Raw genomic sequence first — 27,326 nt, 5'->3', positions numbered from 1 at the left:
GGCAGACCCGAGCCGCATCTCCAGCACGGACCATGGCCTCCCCGCGCCTGGGGACCTTCTGCTGCGCCACGCGGGACGCCGCCACGCAGCTGGTGCTGAGCTTCCAGCCGCGGGCCTTCCACGCGCTGTGCCTGGGCAGCGGCGCGCTCCACCTGGCGCTCGGCCTCCTGCGGCTGCTGCCCGGGCGCCGGCCCGCGGGCCCCGGGCTCCCCTCGGCCTCCCCGCCGGCCACGGCCCGCACCCCGGCCTCCGCCCGCATCCTGCGCGCCGCCGCCGCCTGCGACCTGCTCGGCTGCCTGGGTGAGGGCGCGCCCGCGGGTGGGGACCCGTCCACGCGCGGTTGAGGGCGCGCGGCCCGCAGGCCGCTCCCGGCCGGGGGCGTGGATGAGCGCGCGCGGCCCCCGCCTGGGACCTGGTCGCCGCGCGGGTAAGGGCGCCCGGCCCACGGGTGGGAGGGCCGAGCCGGAGGCGGCTCCCCAGGGTTGGGACTGGACGACCAGGGGACCCTGCGATACAACATGGTCGGTAAAAGTTCCTTCGGGGGACCGTTGGTTTTTTTGTTTTTTAAACAGTTTGATGTATTTGTTATTGCACTTACTAGGGAAACTTTAGACGGTGCTGTGAAGGAAAACCCAGAAAATACAATGCATCCCTAATTGTACCACTAGTGAGAGACTAACAGTTAATATTTCGTGCGTGTGTACACACACACAAAATCGTTTCCAAAATGATTTAGCAGAATCAGGAAGAAACCCATATATGTGTGTGTGTGTGTGTGTGTGTGTGTGTGTGTCTGTGTATGTATGTATATATATTACAATTTTATTTACTTACTTGTTTATTTATCTATCTAAGTTTGGGTTTTATACCACAGATGGGCAAACTTGCAGCCTTTAGGCCACATCTTGCCTGCTGCCTCTTATCTATGGCCCAGGAACTAAGAAAGTTTTTACATTTTAAAGTGTTTTTAGAAAAATCTAAAGAAGAAGACTGTTTCTGACATGTAAATATTCCATGAAATGTAAATGGCATTGTCCGTAAGTGGAGTCTTATGGGGATACAGCCATGCCCTGCACTTGTGCCTTGTTTGGGGGCATCTTGGCCCTAAAAGGGCAGAAGTGAGTGCTGAACAGAGAAACTATGGCCCATAGAGCCTAACATATCTTCTCTCTGGCCCTTTACAGAGACTTTGCTGACCCCTGCTTTCAACTCTAGCATGGCACATTTTACAAACCTCTATGCTAGATATTGCCAAGCATTTTAACTTCTTTATTTTGGAAAAATTTTAACATATGCAAATGTAGAGAGATTGTATAACAAACTCCCTGTACCCATCACCTAGCTTCATCTATACCCCATCCCCGTATCCCACTCTCCACTGGAATAATTTGAAGCAGATTCCAGAATTTATATCATTTCACCCATACAAATCTCAATATATAGCTGTAGAAGATAAGAATTTTTAAAAAACATATATATCACACAGATATCATTATCACCCCAAAATAATGAAAACCAGTTCCTTAATATCACTGGTGTATGTTCAGGTGTCTCATAAATGCTATTTTACAATTGGTTTTTTCAAATCAGGATCCAAATACTGTCCATGTTTTGTAATTGGCTGACAGGTGCTGGCATTTTGGAATTGTGTTTTTCAGTCATGTTTGCTCTTGAAGGAAAGGCTGCTGGTGGTATTTGAAGTGCCTTCCACCGCTGTGCCGTGAGGGGGTGGCAGCAGCTTCTGGGGCACCTTGAGTGCTTCTCTGAGCACAGGTGGCTGTGTGTCCCAGGGCCTGGTTCTCCTGTTCCTGGTTGTGTGATTGGAGACACTCAAGAATCTTGGGTTCAGATAAATGCTATGGAACCTCTAGTCACTTGCTTAGACTCGAGGAGTAAGACAGGAAGCTATAGCGATAAAATCAATTTGGTGCAGGACAATAAAATAAAAAATTGGTTTTCTTCCTGATTCTGCTAAAGCATTTTGGAAAAGCATCTTAATAATAATCTAGTTTCTGTAACTTGAATATCTGCAAATAGAGCTGCATGCAAACATCTTTTGAGGGTCAGCAAAATAATATTCGTATGTCCTTTGGCCTTTAGAAGGAAGGTGCATGACATTGTGGGCAAATGGGCAGAAGCAGGAGTCAGGGGAAGGCTTGGTGACCAGACCTCCTCGCTGAAAAATAAGAAATACAGGGCTGGGCTTCCCTGGTGGCGCAGTGGTTGAGAGTCCGCCTGCCGATGCAGGGGACACGGGTCTGCGCCCCGGTCCGGGAAGATCCCACGTGCCGCGGAGCGGCTGGGCCCGTGAGCCATGGCCTCTCAGCCTGCGCGTCCGGAGCCTGTGCTCCCGTTAAAAAAAAAAAAAAAAAGAAATACAGATGCCTATCTCACGGGGTGGTTTTTATCCCCCAGTTTTTTTTTAAATATCTGGGTTTTGTTGTTTTTTTTTTTGGCCACACCGTGCAGCTTGCGGGATCTCAGTTCCCTGACCTGGGATTGAACCCGGGCCACGGCAGTGAAAGCACACAATCCTAACCACTAGACCACCAGGGAACTCCCTCCCCAGTTTTACTGAGACATAATTGACATACAGCACTGTATAAGTTTAAGGTATACAGCATAATAACTTACATTTATCATGAAATGATTACCACAACAAGTTTAGTAAATCCATCACCTCATATAGATACAAAATAAAAAAACCAGAAGTGTTTATCGAGCTCAAAGCAGAGCTCTGGACTGAAAACGACAAAGCACCGTGTGGCCGCAAAGCGTTATTTTTGTTATCTGTGCTTAAGAATGAGAAGCTGTATCTTAGGCTTTCAGTGTTCATCCTTACCCTTTTAGTGGTATAGGACACAGTGTATATTTGGTAGCATGTGACACAGTGTATATTTCTGTATGTGAAATACACACACAACACTAGTGTGTAACTCTGTACTGCTCACAGCTCCCCTTGAGCGGGGTGTTACCTAGTGAATGCTTAAACGAAGGCTATCTATCGAATTACTTAACAGAGAACCCTAATATATGCCTTACGTGTGTATACTGTGTTGAGGAGAATTAGATATTTGGGTCAAATAGCAAGGAAAACTCACAAATAATAAATGGCAGAAGTAGATTATCAAGAGCTAATTTGTGAAAATCTTTTTTTTTTTTTGCGGTACGCGGGCCTCTCACTGTTGTGGCCTGTCCCGCTGCGGAGCACAGGCTCCGGACGCGCAGGCTCAGCAGCCATGGCTCACGGGCCCAGCCGCTCCGCGGCATGTGGGATCTTCCCGGACCGGGGCACGAACCCGTGTCCCCTACATCGGCAGGCGGACTCTCAACCACTGCGCCACCAGGGAAGCCCTGTGAAAATCTTAAATGTATATTTTTTAAAGAATGAAAGAACTATCTTTTAAACTTCAGAATGTGCTTTCTCAATCATTCTTTTTTATGTGAGGACTAGTTAACTTGGACATTAAAAATATAGCCAAGAGGGCTTCCCTGGTGGCGCAGTGGTTGAGAATCTGCCTGCTGATGCAGGGGACACGGGTTCGAGCCCTGGTCTGGGAAGATCCCACATGCCGCGGAGCAACTAGGCCCGTGAGCCACAACTACTGAGCCTGCGCATCTGGAGCCTGTGCTCCTCAACAAGAGAGGCCGCGACAGTGAGAGGCCCGCGCACCGCGATGAAGAGTGGCCCCCACTCGCCGCAATTGGAGAAAGCCCTCGCACAGAAACGAAGACCCAACACAGCCAAAAATAAATAAATAAATTTATAAAAAAAAAAAAAAATATAGCCAAGAAATATAAATTGTTATTCACATAATCACTTCTGGGTGCCAAATAAACAAACAGACAACATTAGGGACAGCACTGTGGCTAATGGTGGCTGAAGTTGAAATCAAAGTGCCTGGGATTGCTCCACTACCATAATAATTATTTTCTGAGTCTTATTTTTTTCTCTGTCTCTCTGCACACACCAGCGTGTGTTTCTTTCCTCCCTGTCTCCCTCACATCTTTCTCTTTCCCTTCCTATCTATCTGTCTATCTGCCCATCTATCCATCCATCCATCCGTCCGTCCATCCATCATTTTTACAGCGTCAACAAGTCACCTTTAGATTTGCATTAGGAGCAGATACAAAGCATCACCTGATTCTCCCTTAGGTATCACAGTCCGGTCTACGGTGTGGTTAGGGTTCCCGAGTTTCGTGAACGACATCTCAGCTGTGAACGGGACCAACGTGTGGCCCACCGCCTTCTGCATGGGGAGTGCAGTAAGTGTACCTCCCCTGGTCTCCCCCTTCCCTCCCCTTTGCCCCGCTCCGTTACGCTGTGTCCTCAAAGTGTGGTCGCATCCCTCCCACCAGCCCACTGTAGCTTTTAGAAATGCACACGCTCAGAGCCCTCACCCCATTGACCAGGGACCCTGGGGTGCGGGCCGTCTGTGATTTAACAAACCCTCCAGGGGCCTCTGACCCACACTCCAGTTTTAGAACCACTGTGCTAGTATGTTTGCCATCCCCACCCTTAAACACACATTCAATCCTTACCTTAGATCCATCCACAATCAAAACCAGCTGGGCAAAAAAAGAAAAAAAATAAGTTATTGATTTAATGGATGTATTTACTTAACAAAATATATATTTAAAAATAGCAATTTGTTCATCCATATTGCTCTGTCCGCCAAGTTAACACTCCAGTGAATGACCTCAAAGGACACTGATACCCTGTTGACCCGCCATCTGTGCCACAACTGTCAGCATCTCTCCCTTCCTCCCCTCTGTTGCTTCCCAGCTGCATCCCGATGGAACCTCCGTCTTAGTATATAGATCTCGTGCTGCTTCTAACGTACGGAGTCCCCCCGCCACCGCCTTCCTTCTACTGGGAAGGTCCTTCCTGCCCATCCTCCTTGGTCCTCAGCAAAAGGGCTTCTGGTTCAAAGACCTTCATGCCAGGCCAAGCTCACACCTGAGCCCTCTATCTCCCTGACCACAAGGGTAGCACAAGGCAGGGCTCGCTGGACCCGGTGCAGCTGAGCAGACAGGGCACCAAGGCACACACCCGTCCCAGGCCACATCCCAGCCTGGGGTTTCCAAGCCTCTCCGGAGGGCTTTCATGTGCTGCCCTGTGACGTCAGAGGAAGTGGGCGTCTGCCAGCTCATTTCACGGACGGGGCGGTCTGGAACCCATGTCCAGGAGCTTTGATGCCGGCTCTTCCCGATTACAGATGTGGATCCAGCTGCTGTACAGCGCCTGCTTCTGGTGGCTGTTTTGCTATGCGGTCGATGCCTACCTGGTGATCCGGAGATCGGCGGGACTGAGGTATTCAGAGCAAGCCAGCTGGCTTCTGCCCTAGTTTGTTGCCTGAGGGAAGGTTGGAGACACCGCTGAGCGCTGCATCTCTGTACAGCAGACACAGCTGATCAGAACCTTTCAGCTGACCCCTCCACCGAGAAACATCTGTGCAGATCATTTTTATAAAAGGCTGAAGGCACAATCGAAATATCGAGGATTTCTCCGGGTGCCCCCTACCAAGAAAAAAACAGGATTTTAAAACCCTGAAAACAGTATTTCAATAAATTAAATATTTGGAACACGACAAAGACAAAAAAAAAAAAAAAAAGAATTGGCATGAAAATAAAAAATTCTGATGGTGTCTAAAGGTTTAGGAGAAAAGTTCTTAGATGTATGTATTGATACAGGATGCTAAATAGGGAGCCCAAGGGTTCTGGAGCTGCCAGGGGCTGCCTGGGAGGCGCCGAGGAAGGGTTAGTGCCTTGGTCCTGGTGGGTTCAAATTCCTGCCCCATCACTCACTAGCCGTGTGACTGTTGGCAAGTGGCTGAACCTCTCTGGACTTCCGTTTTCTCAGCTGTAAAACAGTACCCACCTCAGGAGGTTCCTGGAAACAGTAAATGTGACAGTACCCGTGGATGGTTACGGATGGAGCCTGGCACGTAGCAGGCGCTCAGTAACTGGGAGCTGGGGTTGGAGCTCGGATGTGCGTGTTATGGAGGAAACAGAAACACAGAGAACCTACGTGCCAAAGAGAAGCAGGAGGGCACGGCGGGTGTCCTGGTCTCCTGGCTCCAGGCCCAGGAAGGATGGGTCCCTGACCAAGTTCGTGGTGCACTTCCATTAGGCCCCCTTTGCATGGAGCCCTTGTTTGCCTTTTACTTTTTAAATAGCTTTATAAAGTTCATCTGTTTAAATGTATAAAATCCATTGTTTGTGAGCATATTCACAGAATTGTGTAACCATAACCATTATTTGGCTTTATGACGTGTTATTCATCCCCCAACTCTCTGGACTGGTTACTAGTCATTTCCCATTCTTCCCTCTCCCGCAGCTCCTGGTAACTTCACATCTACGGTCTGTCTCTGGATTTGCCTGTTCTGGACAGTTTCTGTAAATGGAATCACACAATATGTGGCGTTTTGTATCTGGCTGGTTAAACTTGGCCTGTTATTTTCGAGATTTATCCATATTGTGGCATGCATCGGTTCTTCATTCCTGTGCGTTGCTGAATATATTCCATTGTTTCGCTATCTGCCTTTTACCCGTTTATCAGTCACTGGACTTTTAGGTTGTTTCCATTGTTTTGACTGTTACGAATAATGCTGCAATGAATATTTGTATGCAGGTGTTTGTGTGGACATATGTTTTCGCCATATACTTATGAGTATACACCTTGAAGTGGAATTCCTGGGTCATACAGTAACTCTGTATAACCTTGTAAGGCACTGCTGAACTGCTTTCCAAAGACTCTGTACCATTTTACCTTTGCACCAGCAATGTGTAATGGTTCCAGTTTCTCCGCATCCTTGATAACAACACTTGTTTTCTGTGTGTTTGGTCTTTTGAGATTTTAGCCATCCTACTGTGTGTGAAGTGGCATCTCATTGTGGTTTTGATTTCCCTGATAACTAATGATGCTTAGCATCTTCTCATGTGCTCATCGGCCATTCGTGTACTTTCTTTGGAGAAATATCTCTTCGCTTCCTTTTCCCAGTTTTTAACTGGGCTGTTTGTCTTTTTTATTATTGAGTTATAGGAGTTCTTTACATATTCTGGATACCAGTACCTCATTAGATGTATGATTTACAAATATCTCCTCTCATTCAGCAGGTTGTCTTTTCACTTACTTGGTGGTACCTTTTGAAGCATAAAAGTCTTTAATTTTGATGAAATCCAGTTTTTGTGTTTTTTTCCCTTATTTCTCGTGCTTTTGCTGTCATCTAAGAAACCATCGCCTAACCCGAGGTCACAAGGATTTATACCTTTGTTTCCTTCTAAGAGTTTTATAGTTTGAACAATTTTATTTAGATCTTTGAATTAATTTATGTGTGGAGGTGAGGATAGGTCCGCCTTTATTCTTTTGTAGGTGGATATCCAGTTGCCCCAGCACGACTGGTTCAATAAATTCACTTTTTTTTTTTTTTTTTTTTTTTTTTTTTTTTTTTTTTAATGCGTTACGCGGGCCTCTCACTGCCGTGGCCTCTCCCGTTGAGGAGGACAGGCTCCGGACGCGCAGGCTCAGCGGCCATGGCCCACGGGCCCAGCCGCTCCGCGGCATGCGGGATCCTCCCAGACCGGGGCACGAACCCGCGTCCCCTGCATCGGCAGGCGGACTCTCAACCACTGCGCCACCAGGGAAGCCCTAAATTCACTTTTAAAACCAACGTGAGTAACCAAATAAAGACCATATTGAGCTATAGACTACACTGGGCAATCTTAGTGAATTACCACTCTAAAATCCTTGGTATCTCTTACGTATATCACATCATCATTCACTTTGTCTCTCTGGCCTGAAATTTAGTACTCTCTTCATTTCTGCGTTTCTTTCTTCTACCTTTTTGCCTTAGTTCCCAAGCTCTTACACATCTGTACAAAACGGAGGTATACTTGGTTATGAAAATTCTGTAAGGAAGACTGTTAAGGTTAAAGGTTGCCAACCAGGTATCTCAGTGAGAATTAGTTTTGGCTACATAAAATACATAAAACAATAGTGACTTAAGATAGGAATTTCTCTTTCACGCTAAAAGAGGCCAGAGGTAGGCAATCTAGGGCTCTTAGGCTGGAAATCAGGGACCCAAGCTCCTTCTCTCTTTCTGCTCCACCGTTCTATTATGTGACTTCCATCCTCAAGCTATCATGGCCCAGTATAGCTGCTGGAGCTCCAGTCATCACATCAGCATTCCAGAAAACAGGAAGGAGGTAGGGGGCAATGCAAAAGGGGCCTGTTGTCCCCTGAGCCAGATCCCTTTAAGCAGGGACCTGTTTTAAGCAGGCCTGCTGTCCGTGGGAGTTTTATACAACAATAACACTTTCATGTTACTGGCCAGAACTTAGTTTTCTGTCCATACTTAGTTGTAAGAGGAGGTGGGAAATACAGTTGATTATCCAAGCGTGCTGCTGCTCTGCCTGGCATCCAGGTTCTGTTGCTAAGGAAAAAAGGGAGAATGACTTTGGGTAGGCAGCAAGCAGCATGAGGAGACCTTGTCCCAGAAGCTGAGTGCAAGTGGGATGGTTCCCTCACTCAGTTTGGGAGGGATCGGGGCTATGACACAATTAGAGGTCTCATAGACCACCACTCAGTTGTGGAGATAAGAGGAACCTTGGAGCACCGAACAGAAGCTAGAAGAGTATGTCTCCTGCTGTCATAGGAAATGCACCTCCACCCGTGAGGGACTGGAGTTGGACAGGGCTGAGTGACAGCTCTCTGGACCCGGAGAACAGACAGAGCCCTCAGAAGCCAGGACAGGCGATCAGGAAGCCCTCCTCACACCCCGGCGGGTGTTTGGAAGTCATCCTGGAGCTTGGCGTTAGGATAGGCAGAAGTCTGCGGATGTGCAGGGACTAGAGGACGCCAGGCTTCTGAGGACCTGTGCATCGAACAGGAGGCCGCCCTCCAGGGATGCCAAACACCCAGATGCCTCCCAAGGGTAGGGTTCCAGGGCTAGGAAGACTGTCGGCGGTGAGGTGGGCTCTCCCATCAAAAAGGAGCGGGCACACAGCAGAGAAATAAGACGGGTGCTCTCTAGCCACGGAGACCCAGCCCCGACCTCGTCCCTAGCACAAGTCACGCTTCCCAGGGTGAGGTCTCCGAGGGACCAGCCCTGGGTGATTTAGAGCCAGAGCTGAGTGTGTGGGTCCAGAGCCTCTGGAGCCCCTCTCTGAATCGCCAGCTTGTTTGCAGAGCCGAGGGCGGAGTGGATGCTGTAGATGGCAATGAAGAACCTGCAGCTGGTGGAGAGGGGTCCCGAGGAATTCCCAGGCAGGGGCCCGGACTCCTCCGGTATGGCTGGATTAAACTCCACATTCCCTTCTAGATCCTTCCAGCATTTAGCTGTTTCCTTTGGCGCGGGAGAATTTTCCCTAAGCAATGTCATTGAAGCAGATTGAAAGTTAACATGTAAACTGCCTCTTGGGCTCCAGGTGCGGGAGACGCACGTTTTAGCCATGCCGGCCGGCACCTGAGAACCCGGGAGAAGCTCTGCTTGCCCTAAGAAAAGGGGAGTGTGAGAGCAGAGAGGGTCTGGGGGTGGGGGGGTGGTGGTCTTCGCGTGTCGGCACGTGAAAACTGGCTTGCCGTCAGAAAAAGGGATGAGGGTCTTCAGCCGGGGTTGCTCCGGATCGATCCGCCACGGCCACATGGGTGTGGCTTTCTGGCTGTATCGGTTATTGACGTGGCCGCGGCCTGGGTCCCGCGGCCGGCTCTGACTTCCCCCCCTCGTGGGCGTTTGGGGCCGAGGGCCGGGCTTTGGGGAGCGCGAGCTGGCCTCGCCCTCCCACCCAGGAGATGACCCCAGCGGCTCCCTGCAGCCCAGGCTTGGCGTATGGAACGCAGATGCCACCCTGCCACAGACCAGCCCCTGCGCAAAGCTGCTCCTTAGTTTCCTGAGTGTCCGGCAAAGCCTGTGACTTGTGGGCAGGACAGACCCCCGCGCGCTCCCAAAGCCGGACGGGCAGGGAAGGGCTGCTCCAGAACCAGCAGTGCCAGGGGAGGCGAAGGTGCAGCCGCGTCCGCGTGGCCGCCCAGTGGGCCAGCTGTGCAGTTTTTCCTCCCTGAAGCATGCCCTCTGGGCCACCTCTCTTCCCTCCTGTCTCCTTGCAGAAGGGCGTCCTTCACCGCATCCCTGACCACGCCCTTTGTCCCCACGGCGGGTCCGCAGGGTTAAAGTCCTGATGGGCCAGGGGCTGCACCCTCTGCCAGGCGTCTGGCAGAGGGTTTTTTTTTTTAATTTATTTTATTCATTTATTTTTGGCTGCGTTGGGTCTTTGTTGCTGTGCGTGGACTTTCTCTAGTTGCAGCGAGCAGGGGCTACTCTTCGGGCTTCTCGTTGAGGTGGCTTCACTTGTGGCGGAGCTCGGGCTCTAGGCGTGCAGGCTTCAGTAGTTGTGGCACGCGGCCTCAGTAGTTGTGGCGCACAGCCTCAGTAGTTGTGGCACACAGGCTGAGTTGCTCCGCGGCATGTGGGATCTTCCCGGACCAGGGCTCGAACCCGTGTCCCCCTGCATTGGCAGGTGGATTCTTAACCAGTGCGCCATCAGGGAAGTCCCATCTGGCAGAGTTTTGAGTAACAGTGGGCACCTCTGAGGGAGCAGCCCCGGGCCACGTCCCATTGCACAGAAGAGGCAAACAAAGGCTGTCTTGGAAGAGCGAGGTAGCTCTGCACGGGCTCAGGTGGTCCATCGTCCTGACCCCACCTGCAAGGCTGGTTGCCTCGAATCTCTCAGGGGGACAGGGTCGGGTGTGTGGGAGTACAGAGGTGAAGGAGGGAGATGGTAATGATGAGAGAATTTGAACTATGCAGGGAATGGGGGGTAGGGGGACAAGATAGGAAACCTCCCCGCTGTCCTGGAACATCGAATAACTACCCATTTCTTAGAGACCTTCTTCTTGGTTTGGACTGAGCATTAAGACGCTTGCATATTAGGTACGGAGGTGACTTCAGGAAGGACAGAGGCCAGGAGTTGCTTGCCTACTGGGGGAGCCAGGCACTTAGGAGGAATTATGAGGTACCCGTGCCTCACTCCTCTCAATCTTTTATTTATTTAGTTAGTTAGTTGTGCCAGGTCTTAGTTGTGGCAGGCAGGCTCCTTAGTTGTGGTCACCTGCTCCTGAGTCGCGGCATGCGCGCTCCTTAGTTGCGGCAGGCGGGCTCCTTAGTTGAGGCATGCAGGCTCCTTAGTTGTGGTATGCAAACTCTTAGTTGCAGCATGCATGTGGGATCTAGTTCCCCGACCAGGGATAGACCCCCGGGCCCTCTGCAGTGGGAGCGTGCAGTTTTAACCACTGTGCCACCAGGGAAGTCCCCTCCTCTCAATCTTGAAAGGCTTAGGTTGAGGGAAAGAAGCCAGAAACAAAAGGCCACGTCGTGTGTGACTCCCCTTGGATGAAATGTCCGGAATAGGCAAATCCATAGAGACGGGTGGTAGATGAGTGGTTACCAGGGCCGGGGGCACAAGCACAATGGGGAAAGACCACTGAATGGGTCCAGGTTTCCTTCTGGGGGATGAACATGTTTTGGAACTGGATAGAGGGGGTGCTTGCACGGCACTGTAGATGTCCTAAATGCCGCTGAGTTGCTCATTTTAAAATGGTGAGTTTGATGTTTTATGAATTTCATCTCAATCAGAGGAAACATAAAAACCTCACAGGCAAAATCAGGCAGCTGTTTGTTTGGCAAGGGTTTGCTCTGTGTGCATCTTCCTGCCGCTCGCGGAGCTCGGGGCTTGTTCAGTGCTGGACCTCAGGCGTGGCCGCCCCTCTGCCCCTTCTTCCCCCAGTACCATCCTGCTCTACCACATGATGGCCTGGGGCCTGGCCGCACTGCTCTGCGTAGAGGGAGCATTCATGCTGTACTACCCTTCCGTGGCCAGGTAAGCCGGGGCTCCCAGCGAGCCCACTCCCCCGACGCCTGGACGCCCTCCCCCCCCGCCTCTCTTGCAGGATATGCCCGGGCACTGACCCCGAGCGGGCGGGCAGGCCATCGTCCTGGATCTGTGCAGCTGAGAGCACAGTGGCTGGCACCTTGAGTTAGCGTCCCTGCCTCTGCCTGTCCCGTGCGTGTGGGTCGGTGTTGTGTGCGGTGTGGATGCAGAGCTGGGGGCACGGCTCCCCCGTACCAGCCTGTGTGCCAGCCTCCAGGCCTGTCCCCCTCCAGACGGACGCAGCCTTCCCCTGCCCACTGTTTATTTTTCTTTCTTCAAACCAGCCTCCTCTGGGCGAGCAGGTGAGTTGAACGTCCCAAGAGTGAGTTGGAGATGGCTGGAAGACACAAAGGGTCGCTCGCTCTTGACGAGCTTATTTTAAGCCTCTGCTGTCTGCACTTTCTCACCTCTCTCCATCCTGCGCTGTTCTGAACACAGACACTGGGCGATGTGGCCTCTGAAACTGTCTCAGGCATTTCTTCAAGTTTAAAACCCCATCAGTGCAACCATTTGTAAAGCCTCAAGGTCCCTCCAAGGATATATACTCTAATTTTCAATGGAAAGCAGAAAAACAGAGGTTGGACATTGTCTCTTTGTCTGTGATTCCAGGGCAGTGTACACCCGGGATCAGCACAGTGCAGCCCTCAGGACAGATCCGGCCCTCTGCCCTGCTCTTGTAAATAAAGCTTTATTCGCACACAGCCGTGCCCATTTGTGTATGTATGGTCTACGGCCAGTTACACATTAGAGCTGAGTAGTTTGACAGAGGCTATGAGGGTTCTGGAGGCTAAAATATTGACTATCTGCTCCTTTACAGAAAAAGTTTGCTGACCTGTGGTGTAGACCGTTTCTGCCCCTTCTTTTTCGATTTCTTGTAGCCACTCACTCAGATGTCTCCACGTTGGTGTTGCTTTGTGGCCTCTGTGTAGATCCCTCCAAACAACCCACTCTCTCCGGGAACCCTAAAAGGACAAATACAGAGTTAGCAGCTGTTACAGAGGGATGCGCTTAATCGGAAAGGGAGTTTTTATCTCTGGCCTCCACCTGTGAGATCCTGGGGACGTTGCGTCTGAGTGCGAGGGAGCCATTGCTGCAAGGACACTCAGGAACGCCAAGGTGCCCCGCGGTCTCCACGAGGCCGCCCCCCTGAAGCATCTCCATCCTTCCTCATATCCATCCTCAGAGCCCACAACGACCCAGAGCCCTTGGCGCTCTGCAGGCTCCCACCCTCTCTCGTTTGTTCCTTACGTTCAGTACAGGCACCCGAATCTCATCGCTTCCCCCTCTTGTTTCCCTTTCTCCCCTCAAGCCCTTCCAGACCACAGTTTAGCTTTCACAGCTGAAGAGGAAAGCTTCTCTTAAAAAGGAGGTAGCAAAAAAGAATAATAATAATAAAATAAAAGAAGGTAGCAACACAACATTGTAAGTTAACCACACTCCAATAAAATACGGCTTTCAGGGTAAAAAACAAAACACGCAAACAAAAAACAAAAAGAAGGCACCATCCTCAGGTGGTACTGGCATCCTTAAGGCAACAAAGATGGGCACTGCATTCTTCTTCCCTGTTTCCATGCACTTTCAGCCACTTTCCCCTCTGGTGTGAGCACTTCGGACATATGAAAACGACAGCAGTAGCATTTTTACCACTCCACCTTCCGCGGCCACAGGAGCTGTTCCCTCCTCTGCTTTTCCACCCCGTCTGGGGTCGGGCCTGGGCAACATCCCCTCTGCTTTGGATTCTCTCTTCCTCTTTGCCATTTTCCTCTACACTATGTACTTGTTAACTGATAGCCCCGGCCTTGGTAGCATACCTGTGTGTGGCACCCCACCGTGTCCTGTGGTGATGGATGATTCTCAAGACCCATCAGTAGAAATCCGGGTCCACCTCCCCGAAAAGAACCCCTGAAGTGATTACCTGTCACCGTGACAACAGATATCCTGTGCAGTGTGAGGCTTGGGTATTTTGAGTTGGTCGAGGACAGAGCTTGGATCCTATGTGTGATGTCAGCCAGGCTTAGCACGTATGTAGTCAAGTGCTGAAAACCCAGCAGGTTCATAGAACGCCTTTGTCTTGTTTGAAAGACAAACAAAGACCCACTTGTTTGAGAGACCCAGTGGGGGAGTTGGGGGGGATCCACCACCCCAGAGAGCCTTTTCCCCTCTTCACCTTTTCCCAGCAGGGAACTTTAAAAGCTCCCTGATTTACGAGACACACAGAACCATGATTGATCCTCCTTCTTCTGTGATTTATTGCTTGTCCGCAGACGTGAGATATGAGTCAGGTTTCCTTCGGGCAGAGTCAGAAGTCGATCTGTGTGTTTCCTTCGATCTGGTCCTCTTATCTCGACTTGCAGATAAGTCGGCGTATCTCAGGCAAAGCCCCGGTTTTTTTGGAGAATGACCCGGCTTTCCTCCCTCAGGTGTGAGAGGGGTCTGGAGCATGCCATCCCCCACTACGTCACCACATACTTGCCAATGCTGCTCGTCCTTGTGGCCAACCCCATCCTGTTCCGAAAGACAGTGACTGCAGGTAAACCCAGGGAAGTGCTCTGGGGGTGAGGCCGCGGCTACGGCCCCAGGCCACGGGCTCTGATCATTATCTAGGACCACGGACCTCATTTGTCATCCTCCAGACAGGAGCGCAATACAGCTGGGGAAAGTGAGGGGGTTTAATAAACGAGCGGGAGCGAGCCTACTCAATTATGGGCTGTACGGGTCCTTGGCCAACGTCTGCTAGCTCAAAGCCGGGACCAGGGGACGTTTCACTTCTGTCTGGGCTCATCGTGAGTCTGCCATTGGCGTGCCCCAGAGGACCCGAGTGGCCTTGGAAAACTGCGGAGGGGAGACGGGATCAGGAAAGGAAAGGGCAGCCGAGGGGAAGGGATGGATGTGGACTGAGCCGTCCTGGGAGCCTGGGCCCTCCCCGTGATGTCTGGGCCTGTGTCTTCTCCCACTTGGGCAGTAAACAGGAAGGAGAGCACAGGAAGTGAGTCAAATGCATCAGGAAGAACTGGGTGAGAGAGATCTTGTGAGTCAGCAGAATGCACTGGACAGACCTCCGGGCTGAGGCAGGGGAACTTGCATTCCAGCCCCCATCCCATCCTCAAGGAAACGTGCCCCGAGGCAAGTCTCCAGGCCCCTCATGCCGCCCTGTGGGTCCCTCACGGGCAGAATGAGAAGAAAGAAATACACCTTAACAGAAAGGTCACTTGATGATCAGCTGTGGGTTGTAGAACTTTAACCTAAGTGAAGTGCTCTACCACTAGGGAGAGAAAAATCACTGCAGCTCTTTGGATCTCTCTTTGCATATCTGCATTTAAAACTGATGTGCTGTACACCTGAAACTAACACAACATTGTAAATCAACTATACGCCAATAAAAATTAAAAACAAAAAACCCCTCCCCCCAAAAACGAGTCTATTAAATATAGCTTTTTTTTTTTTAACAAAATGGCATTAAAAAATAGTGATTTGATTACATCAAACAAGTGAAAATGACTTATAGAAAAAAGACTGGAAGGAAATACACTAAGATGCTAATGATGGTTGTCTCTGGGTGAACTATGGGTTATCGATTCTTTTCTAAACTTTTTTATATTTTCCAACTTGTCTACAAGGATAAATGTCAAATCTTTCAACATTTTAAAATAGTGAGCATGCATTATTTTTATAGTAAAAAATATAAACCGTAAACAAATATAGTTCCCGAACTAGTAAAACCCAGATAAAATGCAGAGCGTAGTTATAGCACTGCACCAGTGTTGATTTCTTCACGGTGACCCATGTGACTATGGTTGTGTAAGATGTTAACTCTGGGGACAGCTGGGTGTAGGTATACGGGAACTCTCGGTACTGTCTTTGCAAATCTTGTGTAAATCTAAAGTGATTTCATAGTAAACGTTTAAAAACTCTATATCCCCGTGAGTCTCCGAGAAGTCCCACGTGGAGGTGGTGAGGAAAGCACGGCCGGGTCTTGCTGGGCGTCACGCTCTCCTGGCTGTGCTTCGGAGCTCCCACCTGCTTTACGGCCCTTCCTTTGCACGCGGGAAACGTAAATAACGAAATGACGTTCTGTTCCCCTCTGCTCTTTACAGTGGCCTCTTTACTAAAAGGAAGTCAAGGAGTTTACACGGAGAACGAGAGGCGGATGGGAGACGTGATCAAGACCCGATTTTTCAAAATAATGCTGGTTTTCATTATTTGGTAACCTTTCTTCTTTTTTTAAAACTCTGCCTGGGAAGGGAAATGCAAACCGCCTGCCATTTGCTTTTCCAAGTGTGACCTGAAAGTTCTAAAGGGAAGAGTCTTTGGAGAGGAAATTTTTGAAACTTGTGCTAGGTGCCTTTGGAGGAAATGCTTGCGAGACAGGAAGGCAAGTCTACCATCCGTGAACTTCTGGAAAGCTATTCACATCTACTCAAACTACATAAAGAGCCCTAAGAACGAAAAGTCCCGAGTTTAGTTTTGATGCATCCCACCCACATGCCTCCGGAGTTTTGCCCCATCGCTGGGGTTAACATTTAAATCAAGTGCCTTCTAAATCCACCCATTGGCAGCAGAATTTTTTTTTTTTTTTGCCGTGCAGCATGTGGGATCTTAGTCCCCCGACCAGGGATCGAACCCACACGTCCTGTAGTGGAAGCGTGGAGTCCTAACCACTGGACCACCAGGGAAGTCCTTGCATCAGTCTTGACACCAGGATTCCTGTATCTGACAAGATACAAGGGCAAGGGCCCATCTTTAGTGTTATGACTCACCGCTCAGGCAAGAAGGGTAGAGAGTGGGACTGCCCCGGCGGTCCAGTGGTTAGCACTCCACGCTTCCACTGCAGGGGACATGGGTTCCATCCCTGGTTGGGGAACTAAGATCCCACAAGCTGCGTGGCACGGCCAAAAAAAAATAAAAAAATAATAAAGCAATCTTCCTGTAGAGAAGCAATCTTCCTGTCCTCCACTGTCCACCCACCCCCATTCCCCCACCCACCCCCCCCTCCCACCACAGGTGTCCTGCCCCAGCGTTTCAAGTGCGTGTGCTGGGCATAGACCTGTGACCAATGCAAAATCGACTGGAATCAGGAAACACTTCGCTGTGGTGAAGCAACGCTTCGCCAGACAGAGCACGCCTTTGTGGTGTTAATAATTGATGTGATGTGAGCAGGTTTGTTTGCACTGTCTCCTACGAGAGACGTAAATTAGCTCCCTCTAAAAATGCACTGAGCTTGTGGTTTGAAACGTCACCTCCCTGCCGACAATAACCTCAAAAAATTCAAACATAAAATGTCAAGATTTGTTTTGGTCTCCATCAAAACATTAGCTTACTCTTCAGAGGAAGGATGAACTCTGGGTTATTTGACATGTGCTAGAACCTTCCGCCTGATGTGGTGTTGAGTGCGGCCATCGGAAGGATATGTTGGTCTCTGCTTTGGGCTGAGAGCGGTGGCACGTCTTACGTCAGGTTCTGGGTGTGCTGCATCCTCCTTGCTGCCAAGCAGGCACTGCCCCCGCCCCAGGACTTCTAGGTCTCGGGAGGCATGGTCCCTGACCCCCAGCGTTAAAAATGAATTATGGGGGCTTACCTGGTGGCGCAGTGGTTGAGAGTCCGCCTGCCGATGCAGGGGACGCGGGTTCGTGCCCCGGTCCGGGAAGATCCCACATGCCGGGGAGCAGCTGGGCCCGTGAGCCATGGCCGCTGAGCCTGCGCGTCCGGAGCCTGTGCTCTGCAACGGGAGAGGCCACGGCAGTGAGAGGCCCGCGTACCAAAGGAAAAAAAAAAAAAAAAGAATTATGTCACCTGTTCTCTTCACCTGTGGGCCATTTTCTTTCTAACAGTTGGGTGTCGAATATCATCAATGAAAGCCTTTTATTCTATCTTGAAATGCAACCAGATATCAATGGAGGCTCTTTGAAACAGGTCAGAAATGCAGCCGAGACCACGTGGTTCATGATGGTAGGTCTATCTTAATTTAAAATGTTCTTCCTAAAGAAAAAACAAAAACAAAAAACGGAAGGGATAAAACCACTCAGAAGTATGATCTATATGTTATTTAAATATGCAGGGAGTTGCGTAGGTTCCTGGGATGCTTATATCTGGCCTGGGTCCACGAGCTAGCTGTTTTCATTCAGTGTTGGGGTCGTTATTAAATGGACATGACTCTGGTAAATCAACTTGGCAAGTGAATCAAACCTTTCAGGCTGATTTAAAATATCAGGGCGTTTCTCTTGAAGAAATGTTTCAGGCTGAAAAAACCATAGGGATGTAGGTATTGCTTATAACATTGTCCATAATTATAAAGCATTATAGATAACCCACATTGTTTTAAACAAAAGGGAACGGTTAAGTTAATGATGGTCTTTGATCTTGAGGAATGTTATGCCGATGTCGAAGATGACTGTGAAAAAATGACAATTGTGAAATCTAGTGTTAAGTGAAAAATGCAAGATCTAAAAATTATACTGATTTCAACTACCTAGTAACACATGCATGAAAAAATATTGGTGAGAAATACACAAAATCATGATAAGGCGGAAAGAGCATGGGTCGCTTCCCTCAGTGTTTTCATTATATTGCATTTCCAAATACAAAAATCCATACACGAGCTGTTAGTGGAGAGATGCACAGTGCCCTACACAGAATTAAGATGTATGTTGCTTCAGAGTGGGGGGAAAGCTGATGCAGGAGGGTAAGACCCACATTGGCTGCCTCCACCCCTGCCTGTGCCGTGGTCACGTGCAGGGACCACGTGTAAGCAGAGTTTCCTAGACTGACGGGCTCAGGTGCCTTTGTGCAGTCACGTTCTAACAGGGGTGCGAGGGGCAGGGCCCCGAGTCCTGCGAGGGAGCACGGCCACAGGCCAGAGGTGAGACAGCCCGGCTGGGCTGCGCAGGGCCTTCCCTCTCCTGCCTCCCCACCGCGGTCTGACTCAGGTCCTCTCCCCACCCCACCTCCTGTGTCTTCAGGCACCTTTGAGGGCCCAGCACCGCCAGCCAATCTGTCTCGCCCCACACCGGCCAGTGGGGCAGGTCGCAGTGAGGCCAGCCCAGCGGGCCCCGAGTCACCCTGGGAGCACCCAGTGCTCTGATTCCCACCGTCCCACCCTGACTCACCCCTGTCTCTCTGTCCTCCCTGCCAGGGGATACTGAATCCAGCCCAAGGGTTCCTGTTGTCCCTGGCCTTCTACGGCTGGACAGGCTGCCGCCCGGCTTTTCGGGCTCCCAGGAAAGAGATCCAGTGGGAATCGATGAGCACCTCGGCCGCCGAGCAGAGTCCCCCGTCCCTGAGGGGCTCCCGTGAGCCCCGGGAGAGCCCCGCTGCCGGGAAAGAGGTGCGGGCCGGCGGGCACACTTCCGACGAGGCCGTGAGCCTGCTGTCTGAAGGTAAGAGCCCCTCCGCCGAGGCAGGCGGACGGCGGGGCCCCTGGCTCCCCTGGAAATGCTTTATAAACGGCCACGTGGCTGGTGCATAGCATTTCTGTCCTGATGTCTGGAGCCTGCTTCAAGGCGAGAGTGGAAAGTGACTGCATTAGGCCTGCATGGCGTCACCCACCTCTCCTTTTACTATGACCGTGGTACCTCTCCTCTAGTTACTAAGCACCGTAGCCTTGTAATAATTATAAGTGGCTCCACCTTGGGCTGGATGGCCTTTTGAATAGGAGCAAAACTGCCACTTCAAACCCGTCGCGAACGTTTGCCGTAAGACAACGAATGGTACAACCTGTCGCGAATGTTTGACAATGAATGGTACGACCTGACCTCTGCAGCTTTTAGATGCAGCTTGGTCTGTCCACTGCATTCGGGGACATTTAAGGGAACACGCTGGTCGTCCGGTACCGGCTCTTCTGATCTGCCCTTTTCATTTCAAGACTCTAGCACTGTGGTCCTCAGATGGGTCCTGTTTTTAAACTCCTGTTTAATCTGATTTGGGGTTATGTCTATTAACCCAGCCGACAAGGAGGAAGAAAGTTCAAGGCCCCAATAATGTCTCTCTAAAGATTGTCATCTACTAAACCTATTACATACATTTTATATTTATATATTCATGTATACTATTTATATATATAAATATATATATAAATATGTATATATATTATATAATAATATAATAATAAAATTATATGTATAAATAAACCTATTATATGTACTTTTCATTAAACATACTGTAACCTTATAATTTATCATTTGCTCTGTATTATAAATTTACTATTACAAAAAGCTTACTTATATTCTAATCAAGATGGGTAATGAGAGAGAAGAATCACTAGACCTATGGCCCTTATTCCTAACGAAGTCTCAGGGACTGTCATGGTTATGATAACTGATTAATTTTACCGTCCCTGGTCTATGCAGACCTTTATTCCCTTGAAAGATTCTTCTTGAGCAGACATTTTGCTGTTAGCATTGAGTAACAAGACTGGAAATTCTTTACAAGAAGCGGACACATGTTTGCAGCACCTCCTCTGGGGGTCAGGGGGTTGATTCCCACAAATGCTGCTTGGGGAGGAGGCCACCCCATGCCCTCCTTCTGTCCCCACTGAGGCCCTGAAGCCCCTCCCTCTTCCCACTTTATTACACTGGGGCTGGTTGAAAACGCCTTTAACCAGAATGCATCACCCTGCAGCCCATGTACCGTCTTGCACTCATGCTTGACCACTGCACGTGGTAAGGGCCCAACAGTCGTTTGTAATAATTATGTTAAATTACACATTTTTGATGGGAAATTAGTTCTAAAAGGCCTAAGAGTAATTAATTGTAAGATGTAAAGACTTCTTAGACATAAGATTTAAAGAATTCTTAGTAACATAAGAGTTGGGGTACTGTGTCAAATATATCTCAAAAGAGCTGGGGAAAAAAAGAGTTGAGATCTTCTTAACCATTTTTTTTAGTAAGACTTTATAATGAGTAAGCACTTTCTTTGAATAAAAGCAACATTTGTCAAGCTTGTTAGAAGCAAGGTGACATATGGTCTAAGTATAAGGAATGGACTTGCGACGCAGGAGCCATGATGACACCCTCCACGGAGGGCTCGTGGCTTCTGGGCGCAGGACTGTCCACCTCAGCTTCCTCCAAGTGAGCCAAGGACTAGCCCTTCCAGCAAATCTCACTCAGTATTTCTTGACCTCTAACAGGGTGCTAACGACAGTGATTTTCATAAGATTAAATAGATCTTTGTGCTATGTGCTTAAATAGTGCTGGGACACAGAGGGCATTCCATAAATGCTAACTCTAGTAAGCATACATAAGTCCCATTACATATTCATAACCTCAGCGGAGACATGGAGCAAATGTTGGCGAGACAGAGAATGAAAGAGTCCGTGAAAATTTCCAATCTGCGTTTAAAGTATGAAGGCAGAGCGATCTGGGCAAACGATGTGGATACGTGTCAGGAAACAAGCCCAGGGCAGAATGAGCCCCACGCAGGAGACTCCTGTTCTTATACCACAGGCTGTATAACGCTGCTGCCAGGACCCTCAGGAAGCGGCAGCCTTCTGTCTACAGTGGTAATCTTGGAAATGAGATACGGCTGGCTTGGTCTTGGGCCGTTTCCTTTCTCCTCCTTTCCAGCCACTTTGCTTTTAGTCTCTTTAGTAAAGGGAGGGAGCTACTCATAATACAGCAAGTACTATTACATGTGGGAGAAAAGCCCAGAGATGCAAACTCGAAGCTAAATAGTTAGGCTTCTCCCTGTTTGCATTGGTTAAGATGAAGCTTGACTGGTTTATCATATCCTCAAGCCTCTACTTCAGGATTCACTTCGAGGCCAACAGGCTTACACTGAGCCTCCGATAGGAAGTGTCTGACGTGGTGTCTGGCACTTCCTAGGTACTTGACATAAGTCAACTGAGTTTGAACAAATATGCATCGAGCCTCTGCAATATGGTCAACGGCATTTTAGCTGAGGGGCGGGGGCGGTGTGTGTGGCTTGTGAGTGTCCCTGGGAAGTATCATGTAGGAAACTTGCAAGTGTCAGTTAAGGAAAGACAATACTGTATTTTATTCTAAAAAGTCTGACGCGTTAAAGGAACACGGAAAAGGCAGGGCCTCCGTTGGTGTTGGCGCGTGGGTGAGGGTTTCTGGAGGAGGTGATGTTCAGACTGGGTCTTGCACCGCAGACTGGAATGGGAGGGGAGGAAGCCCGGAGGGCGCCCTGTGTGGAGACTTAGGGCAGAACGTCTGTACGTTGTTCAGGGGTGGCCACAGCGTGGGATTTGTGGGAAGCTGGAGAGGCAGGTCGGGAACAGATAACGAAGGGTTTTTACAGATTCTGCTAAGGAGTTTGCATCTTATCTAGTGGCCAGCGAGAGGCCAGTTAAGGTGTTTAAGTGGAGAGATGCACTCAGATTTGCTTGCAGGACTAGCCTAGTGAATGGATGTGGGAGAGTTGATTGGATGATCAAGCTTCGTGACCATGGCAACAGCTAACACCGAGGGGATCTGTGCGTAATTCTCTAGGACAGCTTCGTTCAAAATCGCATCTTTATGAAGAATCAGAATTTCCCTTGGGACTAAAAGTCAAGAAAAAAGGGTACTTCTCACAAATAAGCAGAAACCTGGTTGGTTTTTATCTGGTGAGCACCCTTAAAATATTATTTCCTCTGTCCATGAGCCTTACGAAGCGTAGTGTCAGATCTCCGGCCCTTCTTCAACAGGGACACTTTGTGCTCACAACGGAAAAGTTCAGGATCTGATGGATACTTTAACCTTATCATTGCCTTCAAAGGTTGGGGTGTGTATTTCTCAGGAGATCTGCTCCCCTAGCCTTCAACGTCACCCTGGACCAGGTTCCCCCGAGCCCTGCCCACCGGCAGGGGGCACGGCGGGACGGCAGTGGAGCTGGGGGCGTGGCCACAAAGGGGACACGTCTTAGGCGGAGGCCTGGCGGGGAGGGGCGTTGAGGAGAACAGGCTTTCCCTTGCTGTGGCAGAGGGGCGTGGCCACAGGGACAGGGGTGTGGCTGTGGACAAGATGGACCACAGGGTATAAAGGATTGCGTCAGTGGGGTAGGGCCGAGACGCGGGGCATGTGGGGAGACGAAAAAGGCTGTCGTTAGAAGAGAGCACATGTAGTGTGTCCACAGGTAGGAAGCTTGTGGCCTATGCAGAACACAGTGGATGGAAGTGAGGGGGCGTAACTGTCTGTCTGTCTGTCTCTCTCTCGCACGTCTTTTCTCTCCCCCCAAGTGTCTTTACCACAATTCCCTGTCTCTCTCACAATACCCTAGTTCTTGCACCATTCCCTCTCACCCACAATTGCCCTTTCTCTCCCCAATCCTTTGCTGTTCCCACAATTCTCCATCCTCTCCCACAACCCCTTGCTTTACTCACAGTTCTGTGTTTCTCCCACAGCCCCCTATTGCTCCCACAATTTCCCATTTTCTGCCACAATTCTGGAATCTTCATGGTTTCTCACAAATCTCTTGTCTTCTACAGTTCCTTTTGCTACTGCATTCCACCGCTCCCCAAATGCTTTTTCTCCGAGAGATTTCTGTTCTCCAGCATAATCCCTTCTCTCTGACAATTGCGCGTCATCTCCCACAGTTCTCTCTCCCACAATGCCTCTCTTCCACAACGGCTAGTCTCTCCCACAGTACTCTCTTCCCCATAATTCTCAGTTCTGCCTGGCAATTCCGTATATCCCCCACCTCCCACCAAGTTTCTGCCGTTTCCCACAGTACTCTCTCTCCCACCATTGCGTCTCTCCACATCTGTTTATCCTCCATCACAGTTTCACACCTCCCTAAATTCCTGTTCTCTCCCACACTTCCCCGTCACCGTCCCCATTTCTCTGTTCTCTCATACACCTCATTCTTTGTGATTCTCTCTGCCGTCACTTGCCCCTCCACGTACCACCAGGTGGCGCCATGGGTTGTGTTTGCCAGGGGAGTGTGGGAGGGAACACACCCCAGGGCCTCCAACTCTGTCGGGCTGGCTGGACCCAATTCAACACCTTGAAGGGGACGCAGGCCCAGGGGTTGTACGCTCTCTATGGCTCATGCAAGTAACCACCTGGTTGGGATTTCTGATCTAGGGCCTCGAGGTTTTAAGGGATCCAAGAGCAGCAGCTGAGGGCACCGGGGCATCCAACATGCCTTCCCAAATGTTAGGCCTGCGTGGAGCCAGGAAGTTCTCGAGAACCTGCCTGGGCTTGCAAGGCTCCCTGACGGGAGTTGCTGGGAAGGCGCTCGGCCCCTGGGCACTGGGAGGTCTATGGCGGCTGCATTTCCTGCACGCACACTCAGATGTGCCCATGCACCGACAGGGAATTAGTCCCTCACCCCCAGCATGGCCTTGTCGTGACACAAAGGGGTCTCCTCCGTGGAGCCCCGGGGGACGGGGAAGGAAGCAGGAACTCTGAAAAAGGGGGCAGAATATGTCCCAAAGCGTCAGGTAACGGGCCAGATCTCGATCCCGAGCCCCCGTGTGACCCTCCAACCCAGAGGCTTTTTGAAAAGACCACAGAAATCGCACACAAGTTCCCACGAGCCCAGGACGCGGTCATGAACGGCGAGCGACGCCGAGAGAACCGAGCCTTCGGGGAAGCGCCAGTGAACCCCTCCGGAAGCGCAGGTTCCCCGCTTCCACCCTCCCCGAGGGCAGCGCGGCCTCTTCTCAGAGCCGCCGGCCCTTACCCCGTCGTCTGAATTCCTTTCCCGCCCCTTGGTGGGCTCTTCACGCTTGGGGCGGCTCCCTCCGACCTGTGTGCTCCCGACTGGCCTCCGGGCCGCCCTGGGAGGCCGCAGGCCGCTGTGGGGTTTGGGTGCTGGTGGGGACGGTGGTGTGTCGGCCACGCCGCAGACCCCGCGCTTGCGTCCTCTTGGGTAATATCGTCACCTGTTCCTGTAGCTCCGGCTTCCCCAGGCATTTCCAAGCCCACAGAGAGCTGACGGCCTCTCCTTTTCCCCCTGAAGTGTCCTCTGAAACTCTGCACGTGGCTCTTCTTACTGCGGGCTTCTTCCTGCCGGTTTTTATACGTTAGTCTCCATGAGTGCTCTGCGGTGCCTGCACCCGTGTCCCACGGATGTCAAGGCGGTGACCCCACGGTATTTAGCCATTCAACGTTAGTTTATCGTGCCGGGGCCTTGTTTAGGCACTACAGATACTGTGGTGACTAAGGGACACAAATGCGCTGTCCACTGAGACTCTCCGTATGATTATATAATAATTAGATCAGCATTTGTGAATGGAAGTCTCAAAGAACTGTACAACATTCAAGGCAGGGAGAAGCGCTGCGAAGAACAACACGTCCAGAGGGGGCAGGAGAGTGGTTTTAGATAGGCGTCCCGGACACCTCCTTGAGGAGGTAGCATTTGAGTGGAGACCTGAATGCAGTGTGGGAGTGAGCCATGAGAAAATCTGGAGCGCTTTGCGGGCAGAAAAAGAGATGTGCAAAGGCCCTGGGGCAGCACTGAGCTTGGATGTAAGAGAAGCACGTGCCTGAGATTGTGAGTGAGCAGAGGGACGTGAGGGGAGGAGGCTGCAGCCGTCAGCGGGGCCTCTCGGTGGAGGGAGTTGGGATTTGGAGGTGTTCCTGAAGGGCAGTCACCTGCCCCGTGCACCGCTGAAAAGGCCACCCTTCTCTGCGTCTTCCTTCGCTGTATTCCGGACACACACACCCTAGAACCTGGCACCCAGCAGGCGAGCCTGGATATTTGTGGAGTGATATCCGTAGAAAGAACAATTCTGACATCTGTTGCAAAGACCTCCCACACCTTCTACAGGAAGGCGTGTTGTTGGGGTGCTTAAACAGACCTCCAGGATTACTCTTTTGGCTGGAGTGACGTTTGCTTTCACTCTACTGACGGTTACCTACGTCCCTCCTCTTAAGTTTTAGTAAGAGGAGTCCTTGGGGCACCTCGTGGAATTGAGAGCAGGTGGCCGGGCGACCCCGGAGCCCAGTTGCCCCCGAGTGACCCCTGGGGCGGCTGAGATCTCGGGCCCCTTAGACAGCGTGTCCCAGGGCTCCGAAACTCCCCCGTGTCAACAGTCTGTTTCCGTTTGGGCTGCAGCATCCACAGGGTTCGGCTGAGATGCGGTGAGCTGCCCAGTGGGAGATTTGGAGGAAGGGAGACAGGGTGGACCTCCCTTCAGGGAGGTCATACATCAGCTGCCCCAGATGATTCTGTAGGATTTTTGTCCTTCGGAATGATTTAACCACATGTAGGTGAAAGTATCATGTACTTTTCTTTTTTAAATACAGACGGTTGTGAAGCTTGTGAAAGACGTTCTCGGACACGGACACCGTCACGTGACAGTCTTTCTTTCCTCTCCAGGTTCTGACTCCAGCACAATTGAAATCCATATTGCAAGTGTGTCGCGCAACGGAAAGGAGACTGAATCTGTTCCAAAAGCCCAGGGAGACCTGTGAGAGGACGAGATAGAGGTCCAGATCCCGTCTTCCTCAGACTCCACGTTTCTCATCCCTTAGGACTGTGATCTCGCCTGCAGTCAGCGCACTGCAGGGTGTAGCATCCCCCCAAATCTCACTCCCATCACCACGTTAGTGTATTCCCCAAGATCCTCTTTGTGGTAGGAGGGATGATCCGTGAGCCTGCGCTTGGGGATGGCAGGGAGAGTCTTTCCAGATCAGACACTCTCCGGACTCTCCATTGACATTCGTTTTTCTGATCTGCCTGTAACGTAAATGCCAGACCCAGGTCCTTGGAAAAAGTTAATAAACGAGCTGTGTCCGAGCTCCCAGCCTGCCTTGGATCTGTCTGAACAGCACCTCCAGCGAATGCTCTCGAGTCAGATAGTGACGATGCCAAAAGGCCGCGAGAAGAGGCAGCAGGACCGACGGAGCACCGAGGAGCAGCTGCACGGCAAAGCTCCTATCCACCACTAGGGGGCAGCGGAGGACAGGCTTGGACCGGCAATTTAGCCCTCGGTCCCCACGTTGTGTTGAGCAATGATTGGGTCTAAGGAATCCTTGGGACCTGACTTATGCTCAGATCATTGCCTACGTTTCCATCTTTCCATCAGCTGAAATATAGATTCCATATATAAAGTATACATATATAATTATAGAGAGTTGTCCTTTGATATCCATGAGAGATCTGTTCCAGGACCCACACGATTTCGAAATCCAGAGGCCCTGGTCCACACCCGTGGAGGGTCTTCCGCATCCGCGGGAGCCGCTGGCCGGGGGATGGGCAGTGCAGACGGTCGGCTGTTCATAGAATCTGTATACTATAGATACTGAACATATACATGTGCATATATATATATATATATATATATATATATATATATATATATATATATCTGGGGCCAAAAATCCTGTGTATACTATTCACTGGAGACGCAAGCCACCTAGGTAAGTCTATCGAAAGGCAAGGCACCATTTCCTCAGGACACTGCAGTCAGCTCTGCCATGTGACCCTCGTTTATATCAAGACTAGGACTCCAT

At 50.4% G+C, this 27,326-nt stretch overlaps 1 protein-coding gene across 1 annotated transcript; it reads left to right on the top strand.

The window, feature by feature from the left end:
* Nucleotides 1-26,611, top strand: GPR143 (G protein-coupled receptor 143). The gene is made up of 9 exons (XM_032619695.1): nucleotides 1-300; nucleotides 4,157-4,266; nucleotides 5,220-5,314; nucleotides 11,785-11,877; nucleotides 14,349-14,458; nucleotides 16,023-16,131; nucleotides 17,757-17,874; nucleotides 19,058-19,301; nucleotides 26,191-26,611. Exons 1-9 carry the CDS (start codon nucleotides 33-35, stop codon nucleotides 26,283-26,285), a joined length of 1,242 nt encoding a protein of 413 aa, XP_032475586.1. The 5' UTR covers nucleotides 1-32; the 3' UTR covers nucleotides 26,286-26,611.
* Nucleotides 26,612-27,326: the final 715 nt, after the last annotated feature.

The sequence above is a fragment of the Phocoena sinus genome, chromosome X (genome assembly GCF_008692025.1).
Source record: "Phocoena sinus isolate mPhoSin1 chromosome X, mPhoSin1.pri, whole genome shotgun sequence".
NCBI classification, from domain to species: domain Eukaryota; kingdom Metazoa; phylum Chordata; class Mammalia; order Artiodactyla; family Phocoenidae; genus Phocoena; species Phocoena sinus.
The sequence above is the reverse complement of the archived record's forward strand: the minus strand, read 5'-3'. Positions and strand labels throughout refer to the sequence as shown.